The sequence below is a fragment of the Ambystoma mexicanum genome, chromosome 6p, assembly GCF_040938575.1.
Source record: "Ambystoma mexicanum isolate Mex_15411 chromosome 6p, UKY_AmexF1_1, whole genome shotgun sequence".
Lineage (NCBI taxonomy): Eukaryota > Metazoa > Chordata > Amphibia > Caudata > Ambystomatidae > Ambystoma > Ambystoma mexicanum.
In genome coordinates, this window is record NC_090935.1 from 1,537,122,908 (window position 1) to 1,537,142,926 (window position 20,019).

The 20,019-nt window shown below is 45.7% G+C and overlaps 1 protein-coding gene across 3 annotated transcripts in view; it reads left to right on the forward strand.

The window, feature by feature from the left end:
• The window catches only part of HOOK3 (hook microtubule tethering protein 3), a 1,904,471-nt gene that overhangs the window by 1,548,890 nt on the left and 335,562 nt on the right, over positions 1-20,019 (forward strand). For all 3 annotated transcript variants that reach the window (XM_069626410.1, XM_069626409.1, XM_069626411.1), the window contains 2 exons: positions 4,453-4,487; positions 5,090-5,172. In XM_069626410.1, coding sequence (XP_069482511.1) covers positions 4,453-4,487; positions 5,090-5,172 — 118 coding nt within the window. The remainder of the gene's footprint in view (positions 1-4,452; positions 4,488-5,089; positions 5,173-20,019) is intronic.

A 20,019-nucleotide genomic window follows, 5' to 3' on the forward strand; every position in this document is an offset into this window, starting at 1 on the left:
AGCCGAGAGAAGACCAGCCAGGTAAGCGTTTTGAGCAGTTCGTAATTTGTAAATGTCTCTACTGCTTTCTTTAATGTTGCCTCTATCTTCCTCTTTCAGGTCGTTCTGTCCGGGAGGCGTGTAAATTCGAGGAAGCTGTTCTCAGTAGCTGCAAGTGTTTAAAGATGAAGACTGCAGGTAAGATGCTGCTGCTAATGATGTTCCTTTTGTCTCCTTGCAGATTCTGCTTCTCCGAGGTTCAAGGGAATAGCTGGACACAGTGAGCGTCACGTTGCAAGCTGTTCGGGTGTGGATTCAATAGCCCCAACTAAATAGTCCAGCTAAAGTAGTCCCTAGGCTACCACACCCGAAACACTAGACCGCATAGCTTGGTTCTTAGGAACCAAGCTATGTGGATGCCTCCATGTTGGCTGACAATACAATAAAGTAATTCCCAAGCACATTGTTTTAAATGGTGTATGAGCCTGGCGCCGTAGGCGCCAGGACTGGCCCCATGAGGGCTTTTGAAGAGGTTGCCAGGCTCTAGAGGCCCAAGTCCTGACGCCACCTGGCAAATGGGTTTGCCAGAGGGGGTTTTGGGCGAGGGTCATGACAACAAGTGACTGAAGAGGTGCAGTGCTGAAATGACGAGGGACCAAAAGAATTTAAAGATTGACATTCAACAGAATTAAAATCACAGTTTGGATTTGCAGGAGTTTTTAGTAAACCATCATAGTTCAATTCTAATGATGTCGTTTGAAAGGTAGTTTTTTAATGGTTGGTCTGGATATCACAAGATTTATCAGCATCAATGTTAGATGGCAAGGGCAAGTCCTCATAGAAATATCATGGCACAATCTCAAGAATAACTCCAGAACCACAGACTCAGTTGTCAAAGCCTGTTTTGATTTTTCCTATGGAATAGCCTATACAATCTGGTAAAATTCAGTAATCTTACCCTTGAGTGAAGGGACTGATTTCATGCACCCAGTATCAGAGGTTTTTGTTAAAGGGTCGCCTGTTTGTTTAGTTTCAGACAACCCGGACGGTGATGTAATAAAGCACTGTCTGTTACTAACTTGTATTTACCCAAGACGTTTTCCATGGTAAGTATATGTGGCACGCATCAATAATCAAATCTTACTAAACTGTAGTAGTGGATTTCGTCCAGCGGGGGAGGCAGAGACATCCAGTCTGCAAAACCTCCGCTGCCTCTGTCGGACCACGGCTGACAACACTTGCACCCATTCTCTGTACACTGTGCCAAGTTTTAATAGGCTCTCGTAGTTGTGGAGCACAGTAACCAGTCCTCCAGGAATCCAGCTGTCCGTTCCACGGCTGACAACATTTGCACCCGCAATTCACGCGCCTCCATGTTAGGTGCTGCTTGAAGACTTTTTACTCACTTATTCTTCCTTCTTGCGATCTCTACTATGTAAGCCACTTGCTGTAAAATTTCAAATTGAGTTGGTAATTTTTATAACTGGTTTCATGAATGTGACCTGTGGTCCCACTGAGATTGTAGCTACCTCAAATCCCCCCCCCCCACCACTCCTGGTTAAGCTATCCTCTCACCTAACCCCCAACCCTGCACGCAGGACACAATTCTGTTTCTCGCTCAGTGCAAAATGAATTAAAAAAGCAGTTACCCAGGCTTATCTTTGCATAGGTTAAAGGAGGTAGTGAATGTGAAGATGCCCAAAAAACAAAAATAAAGGTTATTATTTGGAACAATTCTTAACACTTCCATATTCATCAGTGTTTACCCCAGTGGCTCTGGGAACCCATATATGGTGCCTCTAGTTTTAAAATGGCTGTTCAGCATTGTGATTTTCAAATGTGGTCCCAATTGAATAGTTGTCTTGTTACCACATTTACTATCGTAATTGTTTTTCTTCTGTTTGACAAATTCAATGTGTGTCTAAAATTGAGTTTTGCCGCTAGCTCTAGTTTTTGCATTAGTCTCACATTTTTCTGCCTATAGTTCTCATGAATTAATTAGTTCATTGCATTAACACACTTATGACCACAATTGGGTTTTGATTAATTTGGTGGGTGGTTCATGAATTAAATGCGCATTATAGTTTGATTATAAAAACGTCTAGATGTAATATGGGATTGTGTGTGTTCAATCATTATTCGTCCTCATTGTACACTTGTGGATTCGATTTATGAGTCCTTTCATTAGTACTACTGTTTTTATAAGCACTTAAGCTTTAATAATTAAGGCTCCAATATTTTTCTCAAACATTTATTCAGATGTTGTGTAGCTGAAATTATCTTAAAGCTCAGTCATTTTACTTTGATATAAAATATGATATATGTATTGGACAATTGGGCCTTACATAGAATATAAAACGACACGATCATAAAATTAAATGTATTCAAAATTCGTTTTGGTTGCTAAAAATATTTGATCCATTTAATTGTAGTCCCTGATATTCCCCACTGTTGTTTTTTCTGTACATTTTTTCAGTCAATTCTGGTCTATTTTTTCATAGGCTGATTAGAGGTCGGCCAGGATGAGGCTACCTTTACACACTCTACCCTCAAGTTTTTTTGTTTTTTTTAGGCAGTCCTTACATATATTTCTTTAACACAGGTTCGACCTCCTCTGGCAAGTTTTGTCATTTCAATCATATCCACGGATGAATCGTGTTTTTTAATTTTTTTTTATTTTGCTTAAGAGTTTAATTAAAAGAGAACATTCATGGTATGTATCATTTGGTCATCTAGAATCAATAACCTGTGTATTAATAGGACCTTAAGATTATTTCCTAGGCGCAAGGTATGTGTTAGGCTACTCCTACCTTTCTGCCTAACTTAATTTCTGACTTCAACATTAACTAATTTGATAAGCAAGCGTTCTCTTCCCTTTCTCACAGTTACCAACTATCTGTGTTCTCTGCACGTGTGGACCAAAAATATAAAAAAACATTTTTTTAAAAAAAAAGGTCATTTGAAACTAGCTGGAGTACCCAGTGTAGCCACTGTGTCCTGGTCGTGTGGTGTCTCGTGTCCTAGAGGAGGTTGCCCTTGTCTGCAAGTTTGGCTTCAGTTTGCTCTGGCGTCTCATGTTCCCTGGAGCATGTTTCTCATGTCCTTTGTTGGCCAAGTCATGCTGCTGTTTGTTGTTTCAGAAGCTATTGATATTGATTTTCGCTTTGCATCAAGTGGAGCTGTTCCACGTGATATTAGTTTTTTGTGTGGCATGTTTCAGTCACTCAATGGCTTCAGCACATTTGAGAAACTCTCCAAGAAAGATTGATTGACTGTACTCTCTGTTCATGAATGAACTTAAGTAAACAGTAACCTTGCCATTTCCCATATTTAGAATGGTATGAAATGTTTTTTTTGTAATTCCCTTTGAAAAATGCTTTCATATAAACTTTTGAACTGTATACAGTAGTAATAATTTTCAAAGGAATAACCAACACATCGAACATTTTGCTTCAGACACTTTTCTAAATGTTGACTCCTTATAGTACCCACTTTAGTGAATCGGTGTGAGCATCAGTAAATGAGGGTGTCTATGGAGTGATTTTTTTTTTGCATCCAAACATAGACTGCAATCTTGCCCCTGACGTGAGGATCCATGCAAAATTTGATAGCAGAGGGTTCAACGACGTGGATTTGTATAGCCGGACAAACATACACACATGCATACCTTCAGCATTATACATGAAGATAGCAAGAGTATTAGAAGGGAAATAAAAGCAAGTTTTGACAGTAAAGTCTATAAATAGTATTAAGGAAGAACACAAACTGAAGTTGAATGAAAAGGCATTAAAGAAATCACAAAGCCATGAGGTTAAGCAAGCAATTAATATAGAAGAGAGTTTATACATTTGCCTAATTTCTTACCACAGCAAATCTAATTTGTCCACATGAATGGCAAAATGTTAATCTTGGAGGGATGTAGGCCTGGAGTACAATCTCTAATAGTTTATCCCACATGCTTAAAGCACTTTTTCTATAGCACACACTACTGAAAACCATTCAATGAAATTGGACATGCCACAAAAGACAAACATATTCTACTAAATAATCACAGCGTCTTTCCAGGAGTAGTTCAGCCCAAGACTGAACTACATTTGGGTGAAATAACTACACAGATAACATGTACAATCAAATGATTTTCTAGTACATTCAGGTTCATGACAATTCTAAGTTATATATGTGATGTTTGAATTCTAATCAGACTCACTTCATTAAGTTACTCTTACATTTTGTTCAATGAACACATTCTCAAAAACGAAATTATTTCTGGTTATCTTGCTTATTAGAACTAGTGCTTTTCCCTGAGAAAAGATCCAAGTGTTAGTTCATTGGATCAGTTTTGTTTTTCACTTCTGGCCACTGCTTTTGGTAGTTGATTTCATTTACTAGGCAATTCCGGTGATGTCCTTCAAACGCTTAACCTGTTTTACTCTCATTAGATGTATTGTAATCATATTTTTCTTTCTTTTCCAGTCACTTCTTCTGAAAAAAAAGCTAGAAGAACATCTGTAAGTAATTGTGAGGAGCTTTTAGCGGTGTGGTGTGGCTGTATCTACGTTTTACCCAGGTCGGATATAAAGTGGGCTTGCTCATGTAGGAAGAAGTTTACAATTTGCGTGCAATTTTCTTAAATGTGAGAGAAAATAATTTGAAAATGTGGTAACATAATTTCTAATAACAAAATTCCTTATTCAACAGCCGTTTTAAATGTCCATCTCTGAAAAGATGTTAAATTCTCTGAAATTATGTGGGTAATCAGATCTTGCTCCTGTGGCCCAAACCTCCTGAAGTCGGAAGTGCTGTGACCAAGCTTTGAGTGGGGAAGGGACAATAGAGTCCAGTAGTCCAGCTCTCAAACACCCGCCATTGTCCTAACTGATTCCTGTTTGTTTTCCAACCTCTGATGGGGTTTAAGATGAGAACATTTGAGCAATGGAGTGTCAAAGTGGTTTTGTTCAACAGTCCAAAAAACATGGTCTTCGTTTGGAATCCAGTTTTTGTTGTCCAGTCTTTTTTGTGCCCTAAACTGTTTGTTGTTTTTTTTGTTGACTGAGCAGTATTTATAAACCGTCTTTTCTACAACTTTGTAAGTTATGCTTTCTTCCAACAGTGAAAAGCTGCATGAAGCCAATAATGAATTACAGAAGAAACATGCAATTATTGAGGATTTGGAGCCACGATACAATAACAGCTGTGAGTTAATTGCTCTTGCAGTCAGTCATTTCCTTTCTTGTATGTTGTGCGCCATATTGCGCATTTCAAGGGGAAACAAAACCAATAATAAAATGAGAATGATTTGGTTTTGAATATAAATTGTATTCTTTTAGCTTGAAATTGAACGGAAGCGTCACATTGGCCTTTTTTTCTACCACATTGCCTTATAATTTTTAACACAAGTTTGCTGATGTTTAATTGCTTATTTATTTTGCTAATTTATAGCACATGGTGAGTCTTGAATGCATTGAGTTATGTATGCCAATGTAGATGGCAATACTGGTTTCTCTTGAGACGTTCCTGCTTATTCACCTTTAAGAAGCTGTTATAGCCACTTTCTGCACTGTGTAAATATCCATTCTGCAGCATGGGGTCTGGCAGGGATTCCTTTTTGCTTTCTGTGGCCAGATACTTGGAAGGGTCCTCATACCACACTTGCATTAATAGGTGAAAAATGTATTGGAATTTTTGAAAAGGACTTTTGGATGCACGGAGTGGCAGCATCCACAATACTGCAGACTGTGCCTCTCCCCCAGACAATGCAGGCAAATCCTGTGAGGGTTCGACTCAGACATCTGTCGCTCACAATCCAAAAAGGGCTTAAAGTAAAGCACAAGTGGTTGGGCATGATTAAGAGACCAGCAAAAAGTTAAGTGGCATTCCTGGAGTGTACTGAGTTTGCAGAAAAAAGGAGAGTAGGTAATGCAGCGCATCGGCTCCATATGTACTGGCCCCAATGTCATGGCAAGTGAGGGGCATGTAATGGCACTGACCAGACGGAGCTGGTTTCACTTCTGGTGGCAATTTATTTTCCAAAAGGTGAGCAGAATGCTTCTTTTAGGTCTGAAGATTATGGCACAAGGTTTCCTGTTGAAATGAGAGCCTAACATCAAGACAGTGTTGCTAAAAGGAACAAGATACTTAACTGTAACTATTGTTCTCCAGCATGGGTCTGGCATGGATTCACATGCTCATGAATATTCCCCGTCGTCAGGATGGGAATCCTCGGTAAAAGTTTCACTTTCACTTACAAACTGTATTTCTCCTTTAAACCAATCACAATCACATTTCACAGCACCCCGATTGAGTTTTCAAAATGTGAGAGAGTGCAAAACTCTGCCTGCAATCTATTTCTTTTTTTTTTTTTACAACTCTATTTTCATTTTGCGTTATTAATACACTTTCTAAATGCAAAGACCTACCATCAAATAAATGACTATCAAAGAACATCATGTTGCTACAAGGTATAATTGCAGGCTTGCCTTATAATCAATTTTGGGGCCTCAAGAATAACTCGCTTCCCAGATTAATGCCCCCATCCCAAGATTAGCTCCCCAGAACACATTTATTGATGCTAGTACTAGAGGTGGCAATCATCAGAGGCCCCACGGCGCAATTTTATCACGATACTTAAGTCATGATATGATATTATTGTGATTTTAAACATATTGCAATATTCTGCAATATATTGCAATTTATTACCTTTTTTCAACTTGAAATTATGTCCCCAAAGGAAAACTGTCAACATCTGTTCATCAAAAATACATTTTATTGTTGCAAAATGCGATTGTCGAGCTGACTAACTGACCAACACTTTCATGAACCTGTCATAAATGTTGTGTACACCTGGCAAACTGAACTGTTTGCATTATGGTGGACTAGACTGTAATACAAACAGGAATGCACTGCTGTGCTACTACAGGTATTTAATACAACATGTACTCTTAAAGTAAACAAAACGTGCTACTGTTTGCTGCCAGCCTTGGTGCAAAAAAAATTTCAAAACCTTTTGGACAGTGTAGGAATGTCAACATTCTTGGTCCGAGTGCTCCTTTGTGCTGTGACGATGTCGCCAGCTGTTGAGAAGACTCTTTCGGCTGAGACGCTAGTACCTGGGATACAAAGATATCTTTTTGCCAGCTTGGCCTGGAAAGGATAGACTCGCTCATATGATTTCTACCAGCTTAGTGGATCTTCTGTGACTGCCAGTGGTGTGACCTCCTGGTATCTTTTCACTTCCTCCTCAGTTTTGGCAGATCATGATTTCATGGGGGCTCCAACATCACCATAAGTCTGACCAATTAAGTCTGTAAGCCCACATGAATTCCACATCTTGACTAGAATGACGGGTGTTCCTGAATTCACCTCAATGTAAGCCTGCTCCTCCTGATGCACCTGGACTTCTGCCTCAGATATGGTCTGCTGGCGAATTTCTTCCTGTAGAATACACACACACACACACAAGCAGAGAACAAATATATACTGTAACTTTAATTATGTATGCAGTAAAAGTGTTGTTTCTCTTTAGTAATTTATAGTTGGTCTTTACATTTCTTTTTCAACATAGATATTTTATTTATTGTCAAAGAAAAGAAACAACGGTTAGACAATTGACATCAGTATTAGCAAAAGCTTAAATATAGCACAGTTCATTCTTTGCGGCATCTGGCACTAGAACAGGGGGACCAGCGGTGGAGAACTCTGCCTGGAGATAGTGCTTCATCTTGTTATTCAATCCAGCCAGCGGGTGGTTGGTTTTTTTTTGCGTAAGACCCGGAAAGCGTTCTGCGTAGGCCATGAATGGAGCCCATGTGTTTCGGAAGGGGTTTAGATTGCCCATGCGAAGTGCTGTAATCTTTTCCGCTGTGACAATGTGCCAGCACTTAGCCCACCATAGCGGGATAGAGGGTCCTTCGGTTTGCTTCCAAAGTCAGACGAGGACAATCTTGGCTGCTGTTAACAATAGCGTGCACAGGCGGACCATATTCCCCGATAGTGGCATGTCCCTGTCCCCATTGTCCCCCCGCAGAATAATTCCGGGGTCCCAGGGAATGGAGAGGCCCGTGATTGTCTGGATGTGATTCAGCACTCCTCTGCTGCTTTCGGGCATTCCCAGAGAAGCTGCAATAGCAATCCCTCTTGGAGACAGCCTCTCCAGCAGTTCGGTGAGGGGCTGGCGCCAGATTTGTACAGTTGGGTTGGTGTGATATAATACCTGTAGCATACCCAATATCCTCCTTCCCTATTGGTAACACATTGGGTGCTTTTGTGAAGCCTTGTCCATATTCTGCTCCATGCCTCTGGCTCCAGGGGGCGCCCCAGGTCTCTCTCCCAATTCGCCATATATCTTTCCTTTGCCTCTAGGTTTGTCTTTTCCAGGAGTTTGTAGAGAGCGGATATCTTACCCCTCGGAGGGGAGGATGTTAATGTGAGTTCGAAGGGCGTTAGGTCTCTAGAGCCACGCTCTTTGATGATGCGTTGAGAGATCCAGTGATGGATTTGTGAGTAGCGGAATCTTTCCTCCTTTGGGATGTTGAACCTCGTCTTGCAATCCTCGAACAAGAGGGGCTGGCCCCCCTCCAGGAAGTCCGAGATCCTATGACGACCACCCGCCTTCCACTTGGCAAAGCTGCGGATGCAGAGGTCTGGGGAGAATCCTGGGTTATCCCAAATCGTCGTCGGTGGGCCCAATGAACTCTTGATTCTCCACTTCCTGGCCGCGGCTCTCCAGCTGTCCACCGTGTTGCACGTTGCTGGTAGTGGATTCAGGGTGGGGGAAGATTTCCAGGACTGGATATGTGGCAAGTCGGTCAGGGTGGCTTGCACCATGCTTCCTCTAGTTGTAGCTTTTTTTACATTTTTTTATCTAATCTTTACCAATATGACTACAACGTTAGTAAAGCAGTGACATGTGGGTTAAAATATATTCTGCTTCTATTATTTAAATGTTTGTTTACCTGAAGGGTTACAACCTCAGCAACCACTCTGACAAAAAGGTTTCCTGTCTCCTCTCCTCGGGAGACAGGAATTGGCAGGGTTTTAAACCAGGGGTCCAGGGATGATGCTGTGTGTTCTTCTCTGCTGCACTGGCATATCTCTTCTTAAGATCTTGACTGATGCTTTGTTTGATGTTTCTGATCAGCGCAGTGTCACCAATGTTGTCCTGTGTGTCATGCAATAACTGTGCGAGCAGCGGTGCTACAAGTGAGATAGTAGGATTCTATTCCTCACACATCACTGTGGTGGCCACTTGCATCAACTTCAATGCATGTTCAATTTCTTCAACGTTTCCAATATCAGTCTCATTCACTGTGAAGAAATCTGTGCTACTCTTTCTCACTTCGGTAGACAACAGCGCTGCACAAACGGAAGGCTGTTGTCAAGGAACCACCATAGCATATCATAAGCACTGTTCCATCTCGTGCTGACATCAGTCTTAAGTTTATGGGTCGGGAACTGTTTTTTTCTCCCAAGCATGGTTTGCCACTGGGCATCTGTTGAAAAAGCCAGTTGTAAGTCCATACATTTGATTTAAATGCGGACGGTGCATTTCTGATTTCTTTCTCTGACACCATCTTTATTTTACCTACTGGCTCCTGCATGCTGACAGTCACCCCTGCTGAGTAGTGGACTGAAAAAGTAATTGATTGTATTATTCTACCACCAAGTTAAATTCTCATGTGCAATTTATATAATAAAAGATCGATACTTGGCGTCTGTGTATCGATACAGTATTGCCACGGAAAATATTGTGATACTATGCTGTATCGAATTTCTTTTTCCCCCCACCCCTAGCTAGTACCAGTATCTGGTCTTTCCATTGAAATAGCTTGCGACGAAGTGAATTCCATCAAACGTTTGCAACTACATTTTTACCATCCTTTGTGTGGGTTTGAGGGTTAATTTTTTTTGCGGTGGTTTTGTAATGGAAAAAAACAGGTTTGGGGGTGAACAATGGCAACATTTTTTTTTTTATTAAAATGCATTTGATGGTAAATATTTCGATAAAAACCTTTTGATGTATTTTCTTTTTGTTGCAAACTTTTCAATGAAAAGATCATAAACCGCTAGTACCGTCCCCCTGTACCATCATCATATTTAACATATGGAAGTGAGCTTCAGTATGTTGGGTCTGGGAGGTAACAGCTACATATTGGTGTCCGGTTAAATGTTCGAAAATAAAGGATCAAATGACCTTTTGATCGAAAACAAAAGGACTGAAAAAAAGGATCGAATTTTTTTTATTAATATATTTTTTTAGTTTAGCATGTACAAAAACTTTTTTATAAAAAGTAAACGGTTGGCTGGAGGGGAACCCCTATTTAAAAAAAATCCAATCCTTTTTTTCGGTCCTTTTACTGTCGAAAAAAAGGCATTTGAGCCTTTTGTTTTCGAAACTTTAACCTAGAACCCTACAGATTTATACAATTGTCTCCAAATAGAGACCATACCGTTTATTTTTTTGTGTTTTATAGTAGATTGAAGAGTACATTTGCGCAGTGGCCTACTTGTCCAATGATCCATGCAATTATCAGATTTCCTCTTCGATGCTGGTTTTATTGGCAAAGTTCAGAGCACATGCTGTAACCGTGAAGTAGTGTGCCTTGCCTTCAGCTATTATTTTCGTTTGAGCAGGGAACATCATATACTCCGGCATTGGATCGTTCATTGATTCACATGCTGTGAATATTTTCCGTCGTCAGGCTGGGAAACCTCTGTAACTTTAATATAGTGGATTTCCTATGGAAAAACTTCGACACAGAGTGTCCTATCAACGTCTTTATGGGTGCATTAGGCTGCACCAATGCAACGTCCACTATAAATTGCCCCTCCCCCACGGCTTCCCTTCAGATTTCAACCGTTTTCAAACTGTTGGGATCACCTCGTGTTCTCTCCTGAGAATTTGCTCTTGTTTTTCTCCACAGCCTTCGCTTTTCCTGTGTGCTTCCAGGCCCCATCATGTCATCTGTGGGTCCAAAAAAGTTATTTCGGCCGTGTGAGACCTACGGTCTCAAGAATGTTTATGAACGGGACGGCCATCCGGACTGTTTGTACTGCCTGTACCCCAATCACTCTGTGGAGAACTGTGACATCTGCCAGGGATTCTCTAAGAAGGCATTCAAAAACCATAACCAGTGTTTGATTTGCTGGTTGAACGAAGGGGACTATCCGGCTTCGGAGTGGCGCTCTTCCCGCAGGGGCAGGCCCTCTACTCCTTCGCCAAGAGGTTGTGGTCGGCAGAGCTGACACCCAAGAAGCAACGCACGGGGGCTGGCCTGGCATCAGATTTGGGTAGAGGCGGCTGGTGGTGAAGAGTATAGGGTTGGGACCCACCTCTCGTCAAACCTGCGCCAAGGGCTGATAAGCCGAAGAACTCAGGTTCACGCCCGCAGAAGCCGGCGGAACCGTTGCACAAGTCCTCTGCTTCGGACAAGGAGAAGTCGAGATTGCATTTGTCGTCCTCGTCGACGAAAAAAGAAGTCTTCGAAGGACAGGCGTCACTTATCTTCGAGCCATGAGTCTTCCAAACACCACTCAAGGTCCACGTACAGGCGGCCCTCTTCACCAAAGGAGGTGCCGGTGACTGCACCATTGGTTGGGCTGTTATCATTGATTCCAGCGCGACTAACCCCTAGACGAGGTACCTGTCATGATGCCTACCCCCGGGGACCAAGACCAGGTCCAGCAACCCCAGAAGCAGGCATCACGTTATTTTGAGCAAGCCCAAAAACCCCTGCTAGGGGCTGTTTGGGTGCAGTCCTGGCGCCTATGGCGCCAGGCTCATATGAGGTTAGTCCTGGCGCCATAGGCGCCAGGCTCATAGAGTAGAACTTACCTAATACAGACCATGCTGCAAGCGTACCTGATGCAGACCATGCTGCAAGAGCTCCAAGCCAAATGAGGCTTGGAAGGGACTATTTTACCTAGGGACTATTTTTTACTCGGGTGGGGCTGGGGAGGAATACTTATCTGGGACTACTTTAGAGGTTATTTAAACCACAACGGAAGAGCAGCACACGCTTCGCGTTATTCTGCATCCAGCATAACGCTCACCGTGCCTGCAAGTCTGCATCCAGTCTTCTGCCACGCCCGCCTCGAGTTTGGAGCTCCTAGAAGAAAGGAGAAAGAAGGAGAAAAGGTTCGAACAAGAGCAATACCTTTGATCCTTACCTGAATTCCCGATCCATCGCGCCTTCAAGCTGGAAGAAAGAGTTATTTTATGCGCGTCGCCTCGCCTGCTGCAGCGCCGCGCTGAACTCGCCGGCCTTCGCAGTATCTTCACATTCCACCGCATCCTCCTGCATGTTCCCGCCGCATTCCGGCACCTAAGAAGAAGACAAGGAGAGCAAGGTGAGCCAAGGGAATACACAGAGGAATATTAGTTACCCCCCATAGACTTACCTGATTTTACCACTGGGGGTACTATTCCTCTTCACGGGTCGGCGCAGCTTCCACTGCATCTTCGCCGAACCCCGGCCCCTAAGGGGAAACAAAAGGACAGCAAGGTGAAACAAAGGGACTATCAAGGGGAACCCTCCTCACCACAATAGACTTACCTGATTTTACCACCGGAGGTATTATTCCCCGAGAGTTCATATTTTCTCTCGGCGCCTGAATAAGGGAGAAAGCAACAGGTTACATATTGACATTATTTTATCGAACTGTGTTGGAAAATACAAATACTTACCAGAATATTACTGGTTGCCACGAGGAACTCTTCACTAGGGTCAAGCTGCAACCTGCAAGGAATCGGACAAGAGTGAAAGTCAGGCATTTGAACTCTTACGAACTATATACTTTTCGGAGTCAATATTGTTCTGGAACTCACCAATTCCTTCAAGCCAGTGAAGCAACTGGTTATCAACGCGGCCCTGCGCTCAATGCAGGATGGAGAGCTCATCTTTTCAAACCATCAGGTGAGACTATAAGAGGGAACATCAAAGGTGATCTGTGGGGAAAACAGCGGGGGTTGGGGGGGTTTTACACTCAACTCCACGGGTTGTTAATTCCCTTTCCCTATTTGCAGAAGAATATTCCTACGGGACAAGCAAACGAAGCTAGGTGGGCCAGTCCAGTCCGTCATCTCGTTCCTACGCGTCACATTGGTGGAGACCGCAGCTGTCCAGTTCAGATAGACGCCTCTGTGGGAGCCAGGTGAGCGTAACAGTACCCTCTGGCGACGACAGCTTTATTACCTACGACCCCGACGACAGTCTTGCTGACGACGGCCTTGCTGACAACGGCACTGCTGACGACCACTACATCGACGGCTCCGGCAATGGTGGAATTGCAGAAGTCCTCTGCGCCACGGTTGGCCGATGTGGGTCCGTCACCTTCTAGAGAAGTGTCATGGCAGTCCGGGTCAGGATTTAAGTCTATACTCCCATTGGAGAGTCTCCAGCAGGGGCCCTCGACCTATGCCTTTGGGTCCGTAGGGGTGGCGGGGGGTGCCGATCAGTTTCTCGATCCTTCAGTGTTGGGTCTGCAGCCTTCTATTCCATCCACATCCGGAGGCCTGGGGGCTGTACCGCCTCAGTATCTGCTGGTCAATCCGCACTCGTTGCTCTCACTGCAGCCGCTTACGACACTGCAATCACTCCTGGGACAGTTGGATGCCTGGCTTCCGGTGCCTTACGCTCCGGTGGTTCCCTTGGGGCAGGACTTTCCTACCATTCCTCGTCAGAAGGTGGTTTTTGGAACCCCTTCGCAATAGAGGGCCTCACCCAAGAAGGTCTTCTCCGGTTCGGCCTCCTGTGCAGTCTCACAGGGCGTTCAGCCCTCCTCGTAGGGATCCGGAGGAAGGGGAACTGGTGGATTCGGAGTTGGACAGCGTTCTGCAGGACACTCTCTAGACAGTCTTGTCGCCCAGACAGGCGGATACCTGGGATATTGATCCAGAGCTAGATGCTCCGAGTAGCCCGGCCCAGCCTTCTCTGCTGGATTATGTTGGAGCCTTTCATGCCATGATGGCAAAGGCCTGCCATGAGTCTGGCCTCATTCCGGAGGAGGAGAGGAAAGACTGTTTTTTGTTAGATCATTTGGGGAAGACGCGTAAGGCAGTCTTCTCTATCCCCATTTTGGACCATTTGTGGCAGGAAGGGCTTCAGACTATGCGCCATCCGTTCATGGAACCCGCGGTCAAGGGCCACTTGGAGAAGAAGTTTAAGACTCCGGAGTGCATGCCAAAGTGCCTAACGTCGCAGCCCACTCCGGAGTTGGTGGTGTCGGCGGCAGCAAGTCGGAAGGCGCGTAGTCCAGCTCAAGTGTGCGACTCCCCTGGACTATGAAGGACATAAGCTAGACGCTTTCAGAAAAAAAGTGCTCACTGTGGGTGCTACAACGGTCAAGGCGGCCAACTCGTTGGCTATCATGGCACGATACGACTGCGAAATGTGGCACAGATTGGCTCCTCTGTTGGACCACCTGCCTGAGCAGCAGCGGAAGGATGTGATACTTTTGGTTCGTGAGGGGGAGGAAGCCTCCAATGACAGTATTAATATTGTGGTTGACCTGGCAGAGTCTTGGTTCAAGCAGATTAATAATGGTGAAGTTCTCGAGCGGCAGGCCTGGCTGCTATGTACTGATTTCCGGCCAGAGGTCCAGCACAAGGTGGTGGATATGCCTTGCAAAGGGGAGCAGCTTTTCAGGGAAAAGATTGAAGAGGCACTGAAAAATATGAAGGCAGATTCCGATACTGCAAGGTCCCTGACGGCTCTGCAGGGCAGGCAGTCTCTTTGCCCCTTTTGCTCATTTCGAGGTGCCTCGGGTAACGCAAGCTTTTCAGGATCTCGCGACAAAGGATACGGGTGCTCTACCTATTTCTCCCAGGGTTTCCGATGATCTTTCCAGTCCGCACAGCGTAACTAGGAACCATCAAGGACAGTGAAAGAGGAGTGGTTCCTCCTCTGCTCATAGAGGCAGTCAGTCCAAGCCTTAACAATGACTGCCATATGGGCAGTCGACCTGGAGGCAGGGTGGCGCGACATGTCAACAAGTGGCATTTTATTATGACAGACAGATGAGTGCTGGATGCAGTCCAATACAGCCACTCGTAGGAGTTCAAGCATCCTCAACTCCCTATTCTACCAGTGAAAACAGTGCAGCCGCATCTACAGGTCTCCCGGCAGGAGGTGCGCCTGATGCTACAGAAGGGGTCTATAGAGAGGGTCCAGGTGTTAGAGAAAGGAGAGGGAACCTCTACTCTCAGTTCTTTGTCATCAAAAAGCCGAACAGAAAATGGCGCCCCATTCTGGACCTAAGACCGCTAAACAAAAATGTGAAACGCCAAAAGTTCAGGATGCTAATGTTGCAAGACGTCATATGGACCTTTCAGCTGGGGGAATTTCTGGCATCATTGGGTCAAGATGTATATTTTCACATCCCCATGCGCCCCAAGCATTGCAAGTTTCTACGGTTCATGGTAGGTGACAAGCATTACCAGTTTTGGGTTCTCCCCTTTGGTCTGAAGTCAGCTCCCAGGACTTTCACCAAATGCCTGGCTCAGGTGGCGGCTTACCTCCGCAGGAACGGACACCATGTTTATCCGTACCTGGACGACTGGCTGGTCAGGGAGGCGACTGGTCAGCAGGCGTCGGAATCTCTCAAGGCAGCTATGTTCCTGTTACAGTGCCTGGGCTTTGCAGTCAACTTCGCCAAATCCTCTCTAACGCCAGGGCGTTGGTTTTTCTGGGGGCTCACTTTCATATGCAGCTCAATCTGGTAAAGCCATAGCAGGAAAAGATAAAGAAGCTGTTATCCACGGCGGGCTAGTTCATACCAGGAACTTCAGTCACGTCCGCGTCTAAATGTCTCTTCTCGGCACCATGGCGTCCTGCATCCCACTCATCCCGAATTGTCATCTTTTCATGCGGTCGGTGCAGGAGTTTCTCACTTCAAGGTGGTCCCAGATCCAGGGCTCCTGGTCCGACAAGGTTCTCATCTCCTGGTCGCTGGCAGATGCACTGCAGTGGTGGACTCACTCTAAGAACATTGTGAGGGGTACGCCTCTGGCGGAACCAGATTTTCAATACACAATCGTAACCGATGCTTCCCTGATGGTCCGAGGCCTGAGGCTTGTGGTCCCTCTCTAAGGTTTTGTTGCACATAAACATTCTGGAATTAAGGGCAGTTCACTGGGCACTGAAGTCTTTTCTGCCCCTCATTCAGGACTCAGTGGAGCGGATTTTGACAGACAACACCACAACTATGTTTTATCTGCGCAAACAGGGGGGCACACATTCACAGCCCCTGTCCCAGGAGGCTCAGGCTATCTGGCACTGGGCCATCCAGCACAAGGTTCAGATCTTGGCTTTCTACTTGCCCGGAGTCAAAACATTCAGGCGGATGCTCTCCGCAGGGAATCCGCTCAGATGCACGAATGGCGGCTGAAGGATAGCCAGGTGGCGAGGATCTTCGGAAAATGGCAGACACCCGCACCCTAGGCTTCTTTGCCAGCCCAGAGAACAAGCAGCGCCATCTCTTCGCCAGCAGTCTCTCATATCCAGACTCAAGGGGGGGACACATTCTCATTCCTGTGGACGGGCCTGTTCGCGTACACATTTCCTCTGTTTCTCCTGATCAGGAAAAAGATTCAGGTGATTTGCAGGGTTCCGTGCATGGTGATCCTGGCAGCCCCGTTCTGGCCCAGACCGACCGGGTTCCTTACTTTTTTCACCTGGCAGTGGATGACCCTCTACACCTGGGGTCGGAGCCGGATCTTCTCTCTCAGAGCGAAGGAAAGGTGTGGCATCACAACCCAGGCTCCCTCAGCCTTGCAGTGTGGCTCCTCACCACTCCGAATTCGGACACCTAAGGATTCCTCAGGATTGTCGCTGCATTTTGGGGGCTGCAAGGGTGCCTTCTACCAACGTGTCTTATGCCCAGAAGTGGAAGATGTTCTTTATCTGGTGCTCGCAGCAGCTGGACTTGCAGCTGTTGCTGGTGTCGCCTCCACAGCTCCTTCCTTACCTTCTGCTGTTGGCGATGGAGGGTCTGGCATTGTCGTCGATCAAGAGTTCCCTTGGCATTAGCCAATTATATAAAAATATTGTTAAAAAACTTCCCCGTTCTCTTCCACCCTACGCTGAAGATCGACGTCCGCGAAGATCGTCAAAAACTACACAACAGACTTGGAAGACCTCTGGCCTCGGCCTGCGCCTTGGAAAGGCCTCTGGCCTCAGCCCCGTACAAGTAGGGAGAGTGGGGGGTGGTCATAACTTTCCCACATTTATTTCCTACATATACCAGCCCGCTGCCAATTTCAGACATATGGAGAGTACTCCTTTCAAATTCTGCCCTAAGTGTAACAGGAAGTTTCCCTGGGTAGACCAGCACAATACGTGCAATCTGTGTCTCCCACTAGACCTCCTGAGGCTACCTGTCGAGACTGCAACTCTTCAAGCCGAAAACACTTAAGTACCGCTCCACTAAACGCTGGGCCCACTACGCCAGGCAGCTAGAGGCCATGGATGCCGAAGGGTCATTTATTGATGGCGCAACGCCACCGTATTGGATGGCGAGGGCAGAGGTGTGACTTCAGACCCCCACGTGCAAGCCAACGACCCCTGAGGACTGGCCGGCGGCACAGTTATGGGGACAACACCAGGTGGCATAAGCGCGACACACACCACTTCCACTAAACACATCAGCCCCGGCTGTGACTCGACACGCATGTCGAGCGATCGACAACGGAAGACACCGAGAGAGCGGTGCAACGATTCTGTGTCCTCTGAGCATTCCCTTTCGCGATCGCCTCATGACAAAGACCAACCGTCCGCGGTTGGAAAAGTTGTCACTCCCAATACTCCCAGAGGCCTGATCGTCAGAAGACTATTCCGACCTCTATCCTCAGGCAAGGAGCGTAGAGTCTACTCCCGAGATTCGACGTCCTTCCTCCAAGACTACCCCCGAATCTCGTAACGCCTCCGATTCTCGACGCGAGGCGTCAGATTCCTCTGAAGCCCCTAACACCACTGGGAAACATTCTTCTAGTCAGGTGAAGGGGGACAAACAACACAAAAAGCCTTCAGAACACCATGTTCATAAGGAAAAACAAAAGGCCTCTAAATCAGTAGGAAAGTCCAAGGCCCCTGACCCTCCCACTAAAGGTAAAATCGTCCCTCCCACTGCTCAAGATATGGGCATGGAAGAGGAAACAGAAGATGTTGTGGTTATCCCTAGCTCCAGAGAATGGAATTCAGCTGACATTGATAGGGTTATGAGAAGAATGTCTTTTTTTGCAGACTTCTATGAAAAAGACACTTATTATTTTCATAATTATGCCAACACAACACCTACCTCTGCCCCTTCGGGGTCCAAGGCCTCTCAACCCCCTGCTAACAGATTCTGCTCTGATGCCCCGGCGCAGGGCTTGGTCACAGACCCTTTGGTCATTAAATCTTACCATCCCAAGTAATATTGTGAGGAAACAGAACCACAAATGGTGGAAGACCAGACAGGGGTCTCTTATTATGGGGATGACAAGGACTAGGAGGAGGAGGAGGAGGAGGAGGAGGAGGAGGAGGAGGAGCATGAGGCTGAAGCCTACAACCTTGACTACCCAATTCCTAAAGGCCCCCCCAGTGAATGACTCACCGGTAGATAATCAACCACTCCTCAATGAGGTACTGGCTAAAGCAGCAGCCCATTTTCATATTGACACACAAGGTGTCCAAGAGGACAGGGATTTCGTGGAAGAGATCCTAGGTGACGGAAGAGCCACTCAGGCTATCCCTATATTGAAATCTATCCAGCTTAGAATTGACCTCTCGCTGGTAACTCCAAATCTTACTAGTGCGGTTAATCCACAATTAGAAAAACTGTTCCGTGCTGCACCCTCCGATCCCCTGTACATTAGGGGTCAATTAAAACCTGACTCCCTGGTAGTAACAACCACCAGAAAGAGGACAAGTACAACACTTGCTTCTTCTGAAGCACCTCCCGATAAAGAGAATAAAAGGCTATATGCTCTGGGCAGGAAAGTTGCCTCCACTACTGCCCATCAGGCACGAATTGTTAACAGTGCCACTCTTTTGGCAAGCTACATTTGCCATCAGTCGGAAGAAGTAGCTGCTTTAGTATCATTTGCACCTGAACCACTAAAGAGCCAGTTGGATCAGCTGGCAGCAGATGGTAGGCCTGTATCAGGATGTATACTGAAAAGAAACTTTGATGCAGCAGATAATGCTGGAAGATAAATCGCAGAAGGCACTGTAATAAAACGTCACGCATGGTTAAGACAGTCAGGGTTCAAACCCGAAACCCAAGCCACCCTTATGGACATGCCGGTAGAGCCGAACGTACTATTCGGCAAGGCTGCAGAGGAAGCCTTAAAAACAGCGATGGACGAGTACAAGATCCTAAAATCTCTCGGACAACTCACGAACAAACCCTCAGGACAGAGGAGAAACACTCATTTTCGTTATTTTCAGGGCCAAAGCTCCCAAAGGGGTTCAAACTACTGTCAAAATCAAGGAACCTCATGGGGCAACAATCAGTCATCACAAAGCTTTCCCAGAGGGCAGCTCAGAGGCTGCATTAGGGGTAGAGGCAGCCCCGCCAGAGGCGGTGCGCCACCCAGTAAAGAGTGACGTTCTGCTTCGGGTCCCCTCCCATGCATCCCCAGTAGGGGGGCGCATTTCCACCTTCATCCACGCATGGGAGGGGATCACTTCAGACAGATGGGTGCTGTCCACAGTGTCCGCAGGATACTGTATAGAGCTACTAGTGTGCCCCCACGACCATCCTCCGAGACAGAAGGTACACTCGTTGGAACACCAGAAAATCCTCCTCGAGGAGATCGCCATACTGCTTGCAAAGGAGGCCAAAGAACTTGTCCCGGGCGGCCAGGTAAACAGGGGTATTTATTCAACCTAAATCCTTGTGTCAAAAAAGTATTAGATTTGCGCCCTGCAAACAAGTATGTCAAGCCACAAAAATTCTGCATGACTATACTACAAGAGGTAATCCCCTACTAAAAAGGGGGATTACATGGCAACATTGGATATGAAAGATGCTTATTTTCACATTCCAATGTTCCCAGCGCAC